The 11826-nt window shown below is 43.7% G+C and overlaps 1 protein-coding gene across 1 annotated transcript in view; it reads left to right on the forward strand.

Annotated features, from left to right (window-relative positions):
• The window catches only part of LOC139416611 (disks large-associated protein 4-like), a 111057-nt gene that overhangs the window by 96383 nt on the left and 2848 nt on the right, over positions 1–11826 (forward strand). The window contains exons 7-11 of the mRNA XM_071165479.1: positions 5706–6136; positions 6259–6350; positions 9753–10198; positions 11187–11278; positions 11588–11731. Of these exons, the coding sequence (XP_071021580.1) occupies positions 5706–6136; positions 6259–6350; positions 9753–10198; positions 11187–11278; positions 11588–11731 (1205 nt within the window). The remainder of the gene's footprint in view (positions 1–5705; positions 6137–6258; positions 6351–9752; positions 10199–11186; positions 11279–11587; positions 11732–11826) is intronic.

Raw genomic sequence — 11826 nt, forward strand, 5'->3', positions numbered from 1 at the left:
AATATAAACGCAACATTCAACAATTTCACTGAGTTACTGTTCATATAAGGAAATCAGTCAATTCATTAGTCCCCAATCTATCGATTTCTCATGACTGGGCAGGGGCCCAGCCAATCAGAATGTTTTCTCCCACAAATGAGCCTTATTGAAGATGCAAATACTCCTCAATTTCATCAGCTGTCCGGGTGGCTGGTCTCAGATGAAGAAGCCGGATGTGGAGCTTCTGGGCTGATGTGGTTACATGTGGTCTGCAGTTGAGGCCAGTTGCAGGTATTGCTAAATTCTCTAAAATGATGTTGGTTGGAGGTGGCTTGTGGTAGAGAAATTAACATTCAATTCTCCAGCAGCAGCTCTGGTGGACACTCCTGCAGTCAGCATGCCAATTGCACGCTCCCTCAACTTGACATCTCTGGCATTGTGTTTTGTGACAACTGCACATTTTAGTGTGGCCTTTTATTCCAAATCAAATCCAAGTTTATTTGTCACGTGCGCTGAATACAACAGTGAAATGATTACTTACAGGCTCTAACCAATAGTGCAAAAAAGGTGTTAGGTGAACAATAGGTAAGTAAAGAAATAAAACAACAGTAAAAAGACAGGCTATATAAAGTAGTGAGGCTATAAAAGTAGCGAGGCTACATAAAGACACCTGTTTGTCAGGCTGATTGAGGTAGTATGTACATGTAGATATGGTTAAAGTGACTATGCATATATGATGAACAGAGAGTAGCAGTAGCGTAAAAGAGGGGTTGGTGCACCTGTGTAATGATCATGCTGTTTAATCAGATCCTTGATATGCCACACCTGTCAGGTGGATGGATTATCTCGGCAAAGGGATATGAACAAATATGCCTAGAAAATTGAATTTCTGGGATATTTTATTTTAGCTCATGAAACACTTTATGTGTTGCATTTTAGATTTTTGTTCAGTTTACAATTTTTGTTGACCAAATTCAAACCCTCATTGATCATACAAAAAATGGGCTTATTTTTGTGGACAGATTTTGGGCGACGTAAAACCTCCTGTTTCGCCTCTCTCTGTTACAAACCACAAAGACAGAGAGGATGAAATTACACTGGGTCACATTATTCAGTGCCATTTATCTGGCCATAATATAACTGGCTGCTGGACCATTACTGGTAATCAGATACTTCTCACACACATGATTATAGAGCTAGAGTGCGTCTTGGAGAATTCACTGCATTGCTTTTAACGAGTGATCCGATGTAGGTTAACGTGATGATCATCAACATGTTGACAGTGCTGTTACTGCTATAATGGATGTTAACTGCTTTCAGAGCAGGAGACCCATGAGCCCCACAGGGAGAGAACCCTTTGCCTAGCTAGTCTATTCTCCTAACACCTTTTTCATCAGTCAAATCAGATTTTATTTGTCACATGAGCCGAATACAACAGGTGTAATAGACCTTAGTGTAATGCGTACTTACAAGCCCTTAACCAACAATACTTTAAGAAGAAAAACGTGATCAGTAAAAAAAGAACAGAAGTAACAAATAATTAAACAGCAGCAGTAAAATAACAATAGCGAGGCTATATACAGGAGGTACAGAGTTACTGGTGCTTTCTGCTTTAGTTTTTGTCTGTAAGTAGGAATCAGGAGGATATAATTATGGTCAGATTTACCAATTGGAGGGCGAGTGAGAGCTTTGTACGTGTCTCTGTGTGGAGTAAAGGTTGTCTAGAGTTTTTTTTTTTCACCTCTGGTTGCACGTGTAACATGCTGGTAGATTTGAGGTAAAATGGATTTGAGTTTCTTATGGCCTTATACAGCTGATTGACTGCGGTCTTAGTGCCAGCATCTGTTTTGTGGTGGTATGGAGACAGCTACGAAATACAGATGAAAACTCTCTTGGTAAATAGTGTGATTTACAGCTTATCATGAGATACTCTACCTCAGGCAAGCAAAACGGCAAGACTTCCTTAGATCTTGTGCACCAGCTGTTGTTTATCAATATACATAGACCGTCACCCCTTGTCTTACCAGAGGCTGCTGTTCTATCCACCCGAAAAAGCTTAGAACCCGCCAGCTGTATGTTGTTCATGTCGTCGTTCAGCCACGATTCAGTGAAACATAAGATATTACAGTTTTTAATGTCCCACTGGTAGGATATAGGTGACCGTAATTTGTTTTTTAAATTATTTTTTAATTAGCGATTGATTGGCACGTTGGCTAATAGGACTGATGGTAAAGGTAGATTACCCACTCGGCGACGGATACAAGGCACCCGGATTTTCGTCAACGATACCACCGTCTCTTTCTCCTAAGAATGGTGGGGATGAGGGCCTTGTCGGCCGTCTGAAGTAATTCCTTCCCGCCTGACTCGTTGAAGATAAAGTATTCCTCCAGTATGGGGTGAGTAATCGCTGTCCTGATATCTAGAAGCTATTTTCAGTCATAAAACATGCTGGCAGAAACATTATATACAAAATAACTTACAAATAACGCAAAAAAACATGCACAATATCACAGTTGGTTATGGGGATCGTAAAACGGCAGCCATCTCCTTCGGACCCATTCTTCAGTGCATCATGGACTGCTCCCTGTCAGTTATAATCAACAATAGACTGTAAAACTACTTTGTTTCTGATCAAAGTCCAGTTCTGTAATCCACTCATGCCTCATGTGCATTAACATATCCTAGGCCAGACTGGTTTTGCATTGAATGCAAAGTAGAGGTGTGATTCACAGACTCATTCACTAGCAATACTCATGTTATCAGATATCCAAGTGCTCAGTGTTTTCTGATGTTTGTCCCTTCTGATGCCAGCCCTGGATAGCTGATGCTGTCTATGAGACCAGTGGGTGGCTAGTAGGGTTGGCACTGCCCCACAGGAGAAGAGGTTCCAGACAGCTTAGTTAATCTACCCCATAATCACCTCTGGGCAGTCAGCCCATAGTGAAGGGCAGAGCAAGCATAGTTCAGTAATACAAATCACAGCAGGACTGGACAGAGCCTTTCTGTCAATAGTATGAATAATGGGTAGTTCTACAGCGTTAGTGCTTAAAAACAGCACTTCCTCTGTCATTGGTGTTACTGATGGATTATGGCCAGATGATGGCCTTTTCTCTGTCAGTTGTTTGGTGAGGGAGTAGGCTGTCTGGACTGTGTACACATGTTTGTGTGGTACACTAGCGAATGTGTACCAGCCACGTAGACATGGGGATCAAGAGGCTTGTAGTACTAAGAAGAACGTGACAACACCGAACGCGCCACATTAATTAACTCGTCGGACTCTTGTGTGTCTATGCTGGGCATTTGAGGAATGGGTCCCGTTCTCGGGGAATAAAGGTGTCCTTTTGTCCTCGGCTGGCGCCAGGCCCAGGGCTGAGGCGGTTGCTGCTGTTAGAGCAACGTGTGAGACAGCTCTTCTCTCTGTGGCCACTGGATTCCACAGGCATGTTTGTGTGCGTTGGTGACATTTGAGTGTTAAATTAAATGGAGCAGCCTGTCATTTGTTGATGACAGATCTCATGTCTACACTTCCCTGTTGCTATAAACAAAGGATCTTGAAGGATGTTTGGTCACACTAACATTAACCTATATAGGCCAGGCATTGCCCTTTTCATACCGGTGAATCAACTGTGAAATGGACCTAGACAAACCCATGTAATAACCCTGTCCTTGTAGTAAAGTATGTAGGTTATTCCCTACAGTTTCCGGTAATAGTGCTACAAACTTTTTTTTCATTCAGCCTGTGACTGTGTGTTTAGTCATGTGTGGGAGTATACTTGGCGCCAATGTGACTTTGTGAATGTTGTAACTGGACCAGACCAGTGTAATTCTCCTTTCCTCTCCCATTTTCCCAGGCAGCCCTGTCAGTCCTCTCTCTTTCCAGATCCCACCAAGCCACACGGCCAACTGTTTAAATTAGTGATGGGGCGGGGGAGGGGGGTGAATCGATACGGTTACATATCGGGATATTATTTTTGACGATCGTTTTAACAATGTCGGCATATTATTTTTGCGCTAGTTTTTTGAACCTGACCAAAACGGCAGTATTTTTCTTTCACAGCTTGTTCTCCGTCTTCTTTTAAATAAGGAGCCAATTTGTTTTCCGCACTTTAATTTCCATGACCAATCAACTCGTTCTCATGGCTCTCTTGTCCCTCTTCAGTGGACACATGGTGAGCAATATGTTTGGACCATTGAATCGCAATACGTATTGTGTCGGCACATAACTATCGGGTCCCTGGCAGTTCCCAGCCCTAGTTTAAATGGCAACTTATTTCTTACAAAAGGGCCAGCCTCTCCTTTAGTTTGCATTTTTATATCTAGCAGCAGCATATGCCCTGCCTGACCCGGTTTCTGGGTTCTCTTGAGTTGTATTATGGTAATTACCTCTCGGTTTCACTCAGTAACCCTCCAATCAGTCACTGATGACAAGAACAGGGGCCAGGTCCACCCTCAAGCACTAGGCTAGAGTGAAATCCCCTGCTCTTGTGTCAGACCTATTATTTCTCTTGCTGGTAATTCCCTCTTTTGACTCCTCTTGGAAATGTTTGCAGTAAGATCAGCCCGGGGAGTGTCATGATTGTTTGTCAGTGTGTTATTGGTATCTCCAGGGGAAATGAGGAGGCTTATTCAGGGGTTTTCTGGATCAAAAAGGGGCTTAGGTGGTGGGTCTGGCAGGGAGCGTGGCAATGGGCATGGTCGGCACAGTTGAATTTGAGAGTTTGAGGCCCCCCCCCCCCCCCACACAACTTTCCTGCAATTTTCTGAATTTCTCCATTGAGCCAAGATAATTTTTTTGCAGTTTTAAAGTTAAATCTGTGCAATTCTACACATTTTGCCATGAGCTGATAGAAAATGTTGCAGTTCTAGAGCAAATTTCCAGAAATGTATGGAGCTGAGAGAATTGTGCAGTTTTAAAGATAATTTCCTGAAGTTCTATGCATTTTGCCATGGCTAATGCTGTGTTATTTTGCTGAAACTGAATATCAAAATCAATACTGGTAAATTCATTGTCTTGAATTTTATATTCCCCTGACTGTCTAGCTTTTGTTTTGGTGATTGAGAACTAACAAAGACTTTATTGTAATTTTTTAATAATATATTTTATACATGCTTTATCTGGTTTTAGTCATTTAAGTTTACACTGAAAGCGTTTTTCATTTTTGTTGTAGTTTGGACTGGTTTTTTTTGTACAGTTTTGAAACCAAGGGTTTCTATGGCAGAAAAATTCATGCTATTCATTCAACAACACAATCAATCTATCTGTGCAGTTTATCAGGAGTCAATTATCAATGGTTCCCTGAACTATCCTACTGCTACTTCCATAATGAAGAATAGTGCATTTCCATTGGACACAGAATGTGTCTGACTTTCCCCACTTTATAGTCCCTTGAGAAAAACGATTGGGAGGGTAGGCAGTAGGCACTACTAGGCAGGGAAGGGACTCCCATAGGGACAGATTGACTGACGTCAATGGAACTGAAACAGCAGGTTTACAGGAAACATGGAGGTGTGTGTATGTGTTAGGCATGGGAAAATATGTTTTGGAAAATTGGGTATGTTTTTATTGTATTTTTGAAGTTGCTTTAGATCAGGCTGTCTTTGATCTGCCCTGTTCTTTTACAACTCAGTTTAGCTGTTGTGGTGGTTCAGTTGGCACTACTTTAATTAACTTCCTGCTTTGTCCTGGTTCAGGTTTCAACTAATGGCACTTCCTTCCTCTTTCCCAGCACTCCCTAGGTGTGTAAGCCGCTCCTGTAAGAAGGGCCCACCACCGGTCCCACCGCGCAGCACCTCCAAGCCCCACATCTCTGTGACGGTGCAGAGCAGCACAGAGTCAGCCCAGGACACATACCTGGACCAACAGGACCACCGCAGTGAGGCCAACAGCCAATCAGGCCGCAGCAACTCCTCTGATAGCCTCTGCAGCCTGCGTACAGGCAGCCTGGCCAAGGGCTCTCAACCCCGGGCCCCAGCCCCCATCCCTGCCCCAAGAGACTCCTTCCCACTTCCCTTCTTCAGCACCACCACAAGTACCGGCACCCAGGTTGAGCCCCAGAATGACACTCTAAACCCAGGCCCCAGCCTCACTCCAGACCAGTCCCTAACCCTTCCAGAGCCTGTTCCCACAAAGAGGAAGCTCTCGTCTATCGGCATCCAGGTGAGCCCAGGAATCAATTTTCTAAATTGACTGTTAGTTCAGCTTTAATGTCTGTGATGCACTGTAATCTGTTGGGAGGATGCTTAGATTGACTGACATTCGTTGTAATGGTTGACTCATAGGTGGACTGCGTTCAGCCAATCCAGAGAGAGGTTCAACTGCCCCCCTCGACCAAGTTCCAGTCTATTGGAGTGCAGGTGGAGAACGGCAGGCCGTAAGTCAAATCCTTATCAACACAAGATAATCTCAATCAGCTGATCACTCAATCAGCTGTTCAGTCACTTGCGTAATAGTAATTTCTCATTTTATAGGGATGTAATGATTCACCTATACGCATCGGTCCCGATTCAAATGTTTAAGATGCAAGTGCAGCGGTCCACAGACACCAAACCAATGCAAATTTAGCATGCTAGGCATGCGTCGGTCAGAAAACCCGATTTCAAACATTACGAATCGCTGGTTCCCTAAAATGTTTTGCTCATATTACGTTCTTTCTACCTTCTGAAAATACCTCACATTTCTGGTGACAACTGATGCGTCCTCTGTTAGTGTCGAACTGCATGTAACTGCATTGACAGTCATTGATCTACAAGTCATTTTGCATGCTGAACAACCCCAGGCAAAATCAGTAGTCTAGTCAAACTGCACTGTGCCCAGTTTCACCCGCTGACCGACGCGAAGTAGGCTGCCTTTTCCTGATATTGCACATCTACGTGGCATCTTCATCGTTCAAATGCTAAAATGCCTTGTATGATACAGTATTAGGCTTTATTAGTAGTGACAACCTGTGTAATTTGCTAGGTTATTGTTATCTAGGCACTGTTTACCGGAATAAAAATAAGCTACTGGAGACCTGGGGTTGGAACCGACTCAGGGAACAGAACTGAGAACATAATGACATTTTTCCAGAAACAGAACCAGGAACGAAAGTCATCTATACTGTTCCGGAACAGCACAGTTATTTTTAAAGCATGGGAACTGGGCATTTTCTTCCCACGAAGTGCCCATGCGCAAAGCCCGCTCTCACTCAGAAATGCATTCCAGTGTCTGCCAGCCAGCTGAAATTCTGTGTGTGTGTGTGTTACCTGCCCCTCCCCCTTCCGAAGCATAGTCTACTGACTTTACAAGCGTGATTCAGAAGTTGGGGAGATTTTTAATTGTAGAATAATTTATTAACTTTTTTAATGCTAAGGATACTGTAGTTATCAGGTTTCACATCAGATTTATTAATTAGAAAAAGGCAAGACGTGTTTTTATTTGAATTCTGGTGCCACTCTGCAGACACAAGCTTGTTAGTGAGCTAGTTAACTATCATCTGGCTATACCTGCTGAGCGGCGCTTACGATAGATTTTATTTTGATCAGGTTACATTTTATTTTTTAACTCCAATGACCATAATCCATTGCGCATCTACTTGTCCGGTCATTCTTTTGTGCCTGCTGCGGAAGAGACAAGAATGAACATGAGGGGATATAGAGAGCAGCTGTTGTGATTGAAAGTTGGTATTCAGCAGTCCATAAAAGTATGCCTTATTTACTTTGAAGAACTACAAAAAATAGTTATTTTGTCAGAACGAATAGGCAGCAGATCTGTAGAGATGAGATGATGACGGAATGAAATGATAGTCATCAAATAAACAAATGTAATATACACAACAATTAAAATATTTTATAAAAGTAATGTGAATAAATTATGGTTAATAAGTGATAAGCAGTAATGGACAGTCACTACCATCATGGGACTTTTATTAATTGTTTTATTCTGTGTTACAGCATTCAACCCAAATGATTGCCACTTTTATTTTAAATAATTGAACCAAAACCAAACCAACCTCAATGTTTAAAAATAATAAGTGTAACTTTTTATTTAACCAGGCAAGTCAGTTAAGAACAAATTCTTATTTATAATGACGGCCTACACCGGCCAAACCCAGACGACACTGGGCCAATTGTGCACTGGCCTATGGGACTCCCAATCACGTCCGGTTGTGATACAGCCTGAATTCAAATCAGGGTGTCTGTAGTGACGCCTCTAGCACTGAGATGCAGTGCCTTAGACCGCTGCGCCACTCGGGGGCCCAAAGGCACTAATCGCTCAGCACTATTAGTAACCCAAACACATAATCTGCAGAAATTACAAGTTAATTAGGGGGTGCTGGTGATATCAGAACCAACGTGGGGAGAGAGAAAACATGGGCAACATTGCGCCCCCCCCCCAATCTGATAGTAGTGGGGTGGTAGATGCTTAGTCTCCATTATGGCTCAGATCAGGTGCCTACATGGTACATACATCATTTTATACACACACACACTAGGGCCGGGATGTTACCAGTATCGCGATACTCGTTACTGTTGTGGCAAGAAAACAAAACACGAAGAGGATTTAACATCATTGTTTCCAAGCTATAGCACACAATATTTTACATACAGCAGTTCTTAAAGGACTGACGAGGGCCGCTTCGTGTTTTCATTTTTGCCATGGAAAGAATATTGCGATACTGGTATCGTCACAGCCCTAACACTCAGACAGATCCAGCTCATGAGCTCCATCAGCAGCACCTTTTGAATTTTGGATGGAAAATGAATGCGTTTATATAACAGATCGTATTGCATCCAACCGAAACGCATCGATTCGTTCTCTAATCAAACCGAATCGTTTCAAACTAAAACGCATCGTTCCTGTATCATATCGGAGCCCACGTATCTAGATGCATATCGAATCGTCTTGAAAGGGAAAGATGCACATCCCTATCATTTTCACATTGGAGACCTTGATGTTTCCTTCACAATCTCTAAATTGAACTGCTTCACATGTGTTTGTGCATCTCCCGCTGTGTTCAACCGTTACTCATCCATCCATCCATCCACACCCTCTCATCCCTATTTCCTCCCTTAGTCCCTCCCCTCCTGCCCTGGCATGGCTTCAGCCTGTTTGGTCCAGGCAGTTATCAAGGTCACTCAGCAGTCACTCTGAGCTTGCGCTGGCAGCAGTACAGTATTAGTGTAGCGTCTCTCTGTCTTTCTCTCTCTCTCTCGGTCTGTCTGATTGGTGGCCTTTGTTGTTTTGGCTACAGTGGAGGAGGCAGAGTGCTGTAAAGAACTGGCCATTTAAAGAGCCTAGTACATAGTAATGCTCCCTAATCACATTGGTTGGACAGTATGCCCACTACGTCTGTTCTCCCTATCACTGAACGCTGTAATCTCCCCCTCGCTCTCTCCCCCTCACTCTCTCGATTCATCTTTCTCGCTTTCCTGCATGCTTACTCAGTCACCCTCTCATCATGCCGTCTCTGCTTTTACTGCAGAGGCAAAGAGAAAGGCAATGTGCTCTCAGCACTCATGTCCTTGATCTATCAGTCAAACTGCACTTCATAATGATGGCTTTCTGTATGCCTGTCGTTGGGAGAGGAAGTCTGACCTAGCACTAATGGCTGAATACAAACTGTCCTTGGTCTATGTATTAACACAGTGTGTTCCAGTAATCTCTGGACCACAGTAGTCAGAGATTGGGGCAGTGATTTGTGGTCGTCAGGCCCCAAGGTCAACCTTATTACATCCACAGTAAATGATCTCCGAACTGCACCAATACTAATTTGTGTGTGTGTGTGTCCGTCCAGACTCAGCCGGGCCAGCAGCATGGCCTCCAGACAGAACACAGAGACAGAGCCTCAGGACTCTCAACAAGACACCCATCCCTCAGAAAACAACAGTAGAGCCAACTGCAACAGCCAGCCGGTAGATCCCGCCCTCACTGCCTCCAACGGTGAGGACAGCGCGATGGCATGGCATCCTCCCAAACATGCCCCAGTCCCGGCGAGAGTGTCTGCCTCCCTCCCAGAGAGAATGGACCCGGCCCTGGACCCCTCCTCCCTGCCCCCTCCAGACCCCAGCTTGGAGATTGGCAATGGCAGTGTCCAGGGAGATGCAGCCCAGCCCGGCACACCCACCTGCCTCCGGGATGGCAACTGGTTCCTCAAACTACTACAGGCTGAGACTGCACGTATGGAGGGCTGGTGTCAACAGATGGAGCAGGAGACCAAAGACAAGGACATCTCAGAGGAGGGTAAGACACAGTACATCATACTCACACTAACCAGCTAAATGTATACAAGACCGTAGACTACTCATTCTGATAGGCATAGAGTTTTTTCATGGAGTAAGAGACAGTTTATCATACTCACTCTAAATAGGAGACCTCTATACATTAGACAGAGATACAATCTCCTATCAGTGAATGCCTTGTCAGTTCTATGACATGTGGAATTGGTATTGAGATGATGTCCTCATCCCTGAAGCCCTAAGACAATACAGTCCATATAAACTCCTGTCTGTTGTGGAGATTGGAGAAGGCACGGCAGGCTCATTTAATGCTAATAGTTAACGGCAAACGCTGCTCATTACCTCCTTCAGTTTAATGGCACTACTGCAGACAGACTCTTTGATCCTCCAAGATCTGGCTCAGGCAGGCAGGTAGATAATCTACCTCTGTGTCAGGCAGGTAGATAATCTACCTCTGTGTCAGGCAGGTAGATAATCTACCTCTGTGTCAGGCAGGTAGATAATCTACCTCTGTGTCAGGCAGGTAGATAATCTACCTCTGTGTCAGGCAGGTAGATAATCTACCTCTGTGTCAGGCAGGTAGATAATCTACCTCTGTGTCAGGCAGGTAGATAATCTACCTCTGCATTGCAGTTATTGAATGTGTAATGAACAGTATTGACTCCCACATCAGGTTATTCCTCAGCAGACCTGTATTGTATGATCTTACTCATGCAAATGTTAATAATGAAATAAAAGTGTATAAAATAATTTTTATAACTTTTGGGGGAATAAAGGTTAGTAATTTATTCTATGGATGAAGTGTGTCACCAGCAATGTAAATTGTACGCTGTAATGACAATGGTAATTAAGGACAAAGGTCAGAAATGCCACATAACCATACAATTTTAAGGACATTTTATTTTGCCATTAAAAAATATTGCGCTCTGTGCCCATTTAGAGAACCTGCATGTTGTTGTGATGGCTGACTGGCTGTTGTTTTCTGTGTGTAGTGATGGGAACGGTCCGCAGTGCAGTGGGCAGTGCCCAGCTCCTCATAGCCCAGAAGTTCCAGCAGTTCAGAGGACTCTGTGATGAGAACCTGGTGAGTAGTACTAACCCTACAATGCCCTCTTAGCCTGGCACATTTCAATGCACCTTTTTCAGTCTCAGCAGGTTGAGTTGGTTTAGATCTCCCCCTGGTGTCAAAATACATACATACCAAATGGAGGCATACTTCTTCTAAGCAATGAGGCAACACACATCCATCTCTGTAACGGATGGCTAATATTGATGTTAAATCTGTATTCTGAAAGTGAGCCATGGCTGGAAAGGACTGAATAATGTTCTGTAATGTCAGTGTGTCTAGACAAGCCAACTAGAACTGTCCTTCCTGTCACATCCTGTCTGTTAGAATGTGAATGCCAACCCTCGGCCCACAGCCCAGGATCTGGCGGGGTTCTGGGACCTCCTGCAGCTCTCTGTAGAGGACATCAGTGTCAAGTTTGACGAGCTCTGGCAACTCAAGGCCAACAACTGGCAGCTGCCAGAGAAGAAGGTATTGGACTCACACCACATATCACCTTGATAGATCCTGATGACTTATTACTATTATTATCATCCAAACAGCTTTCTATTTAATTTTTAAAAAGA

The sequence above is a fragment of the Oncorhynchus clarkii genome, chromosome 9 (genome assembly GCF_045791955.1).
Source record: "Oncorhynchus clarkii lewisi isolate Uvic-CL-2024 chromosome 9, UVic_Ocla_1.0, whole genome shotgun sequence".
NCBI lineage: Eukaryota > Metazoa > Chordata > Actinopteri > Salmoniformes > Salmonidae > Oncorhynchus > Oncorhynchus clarkii.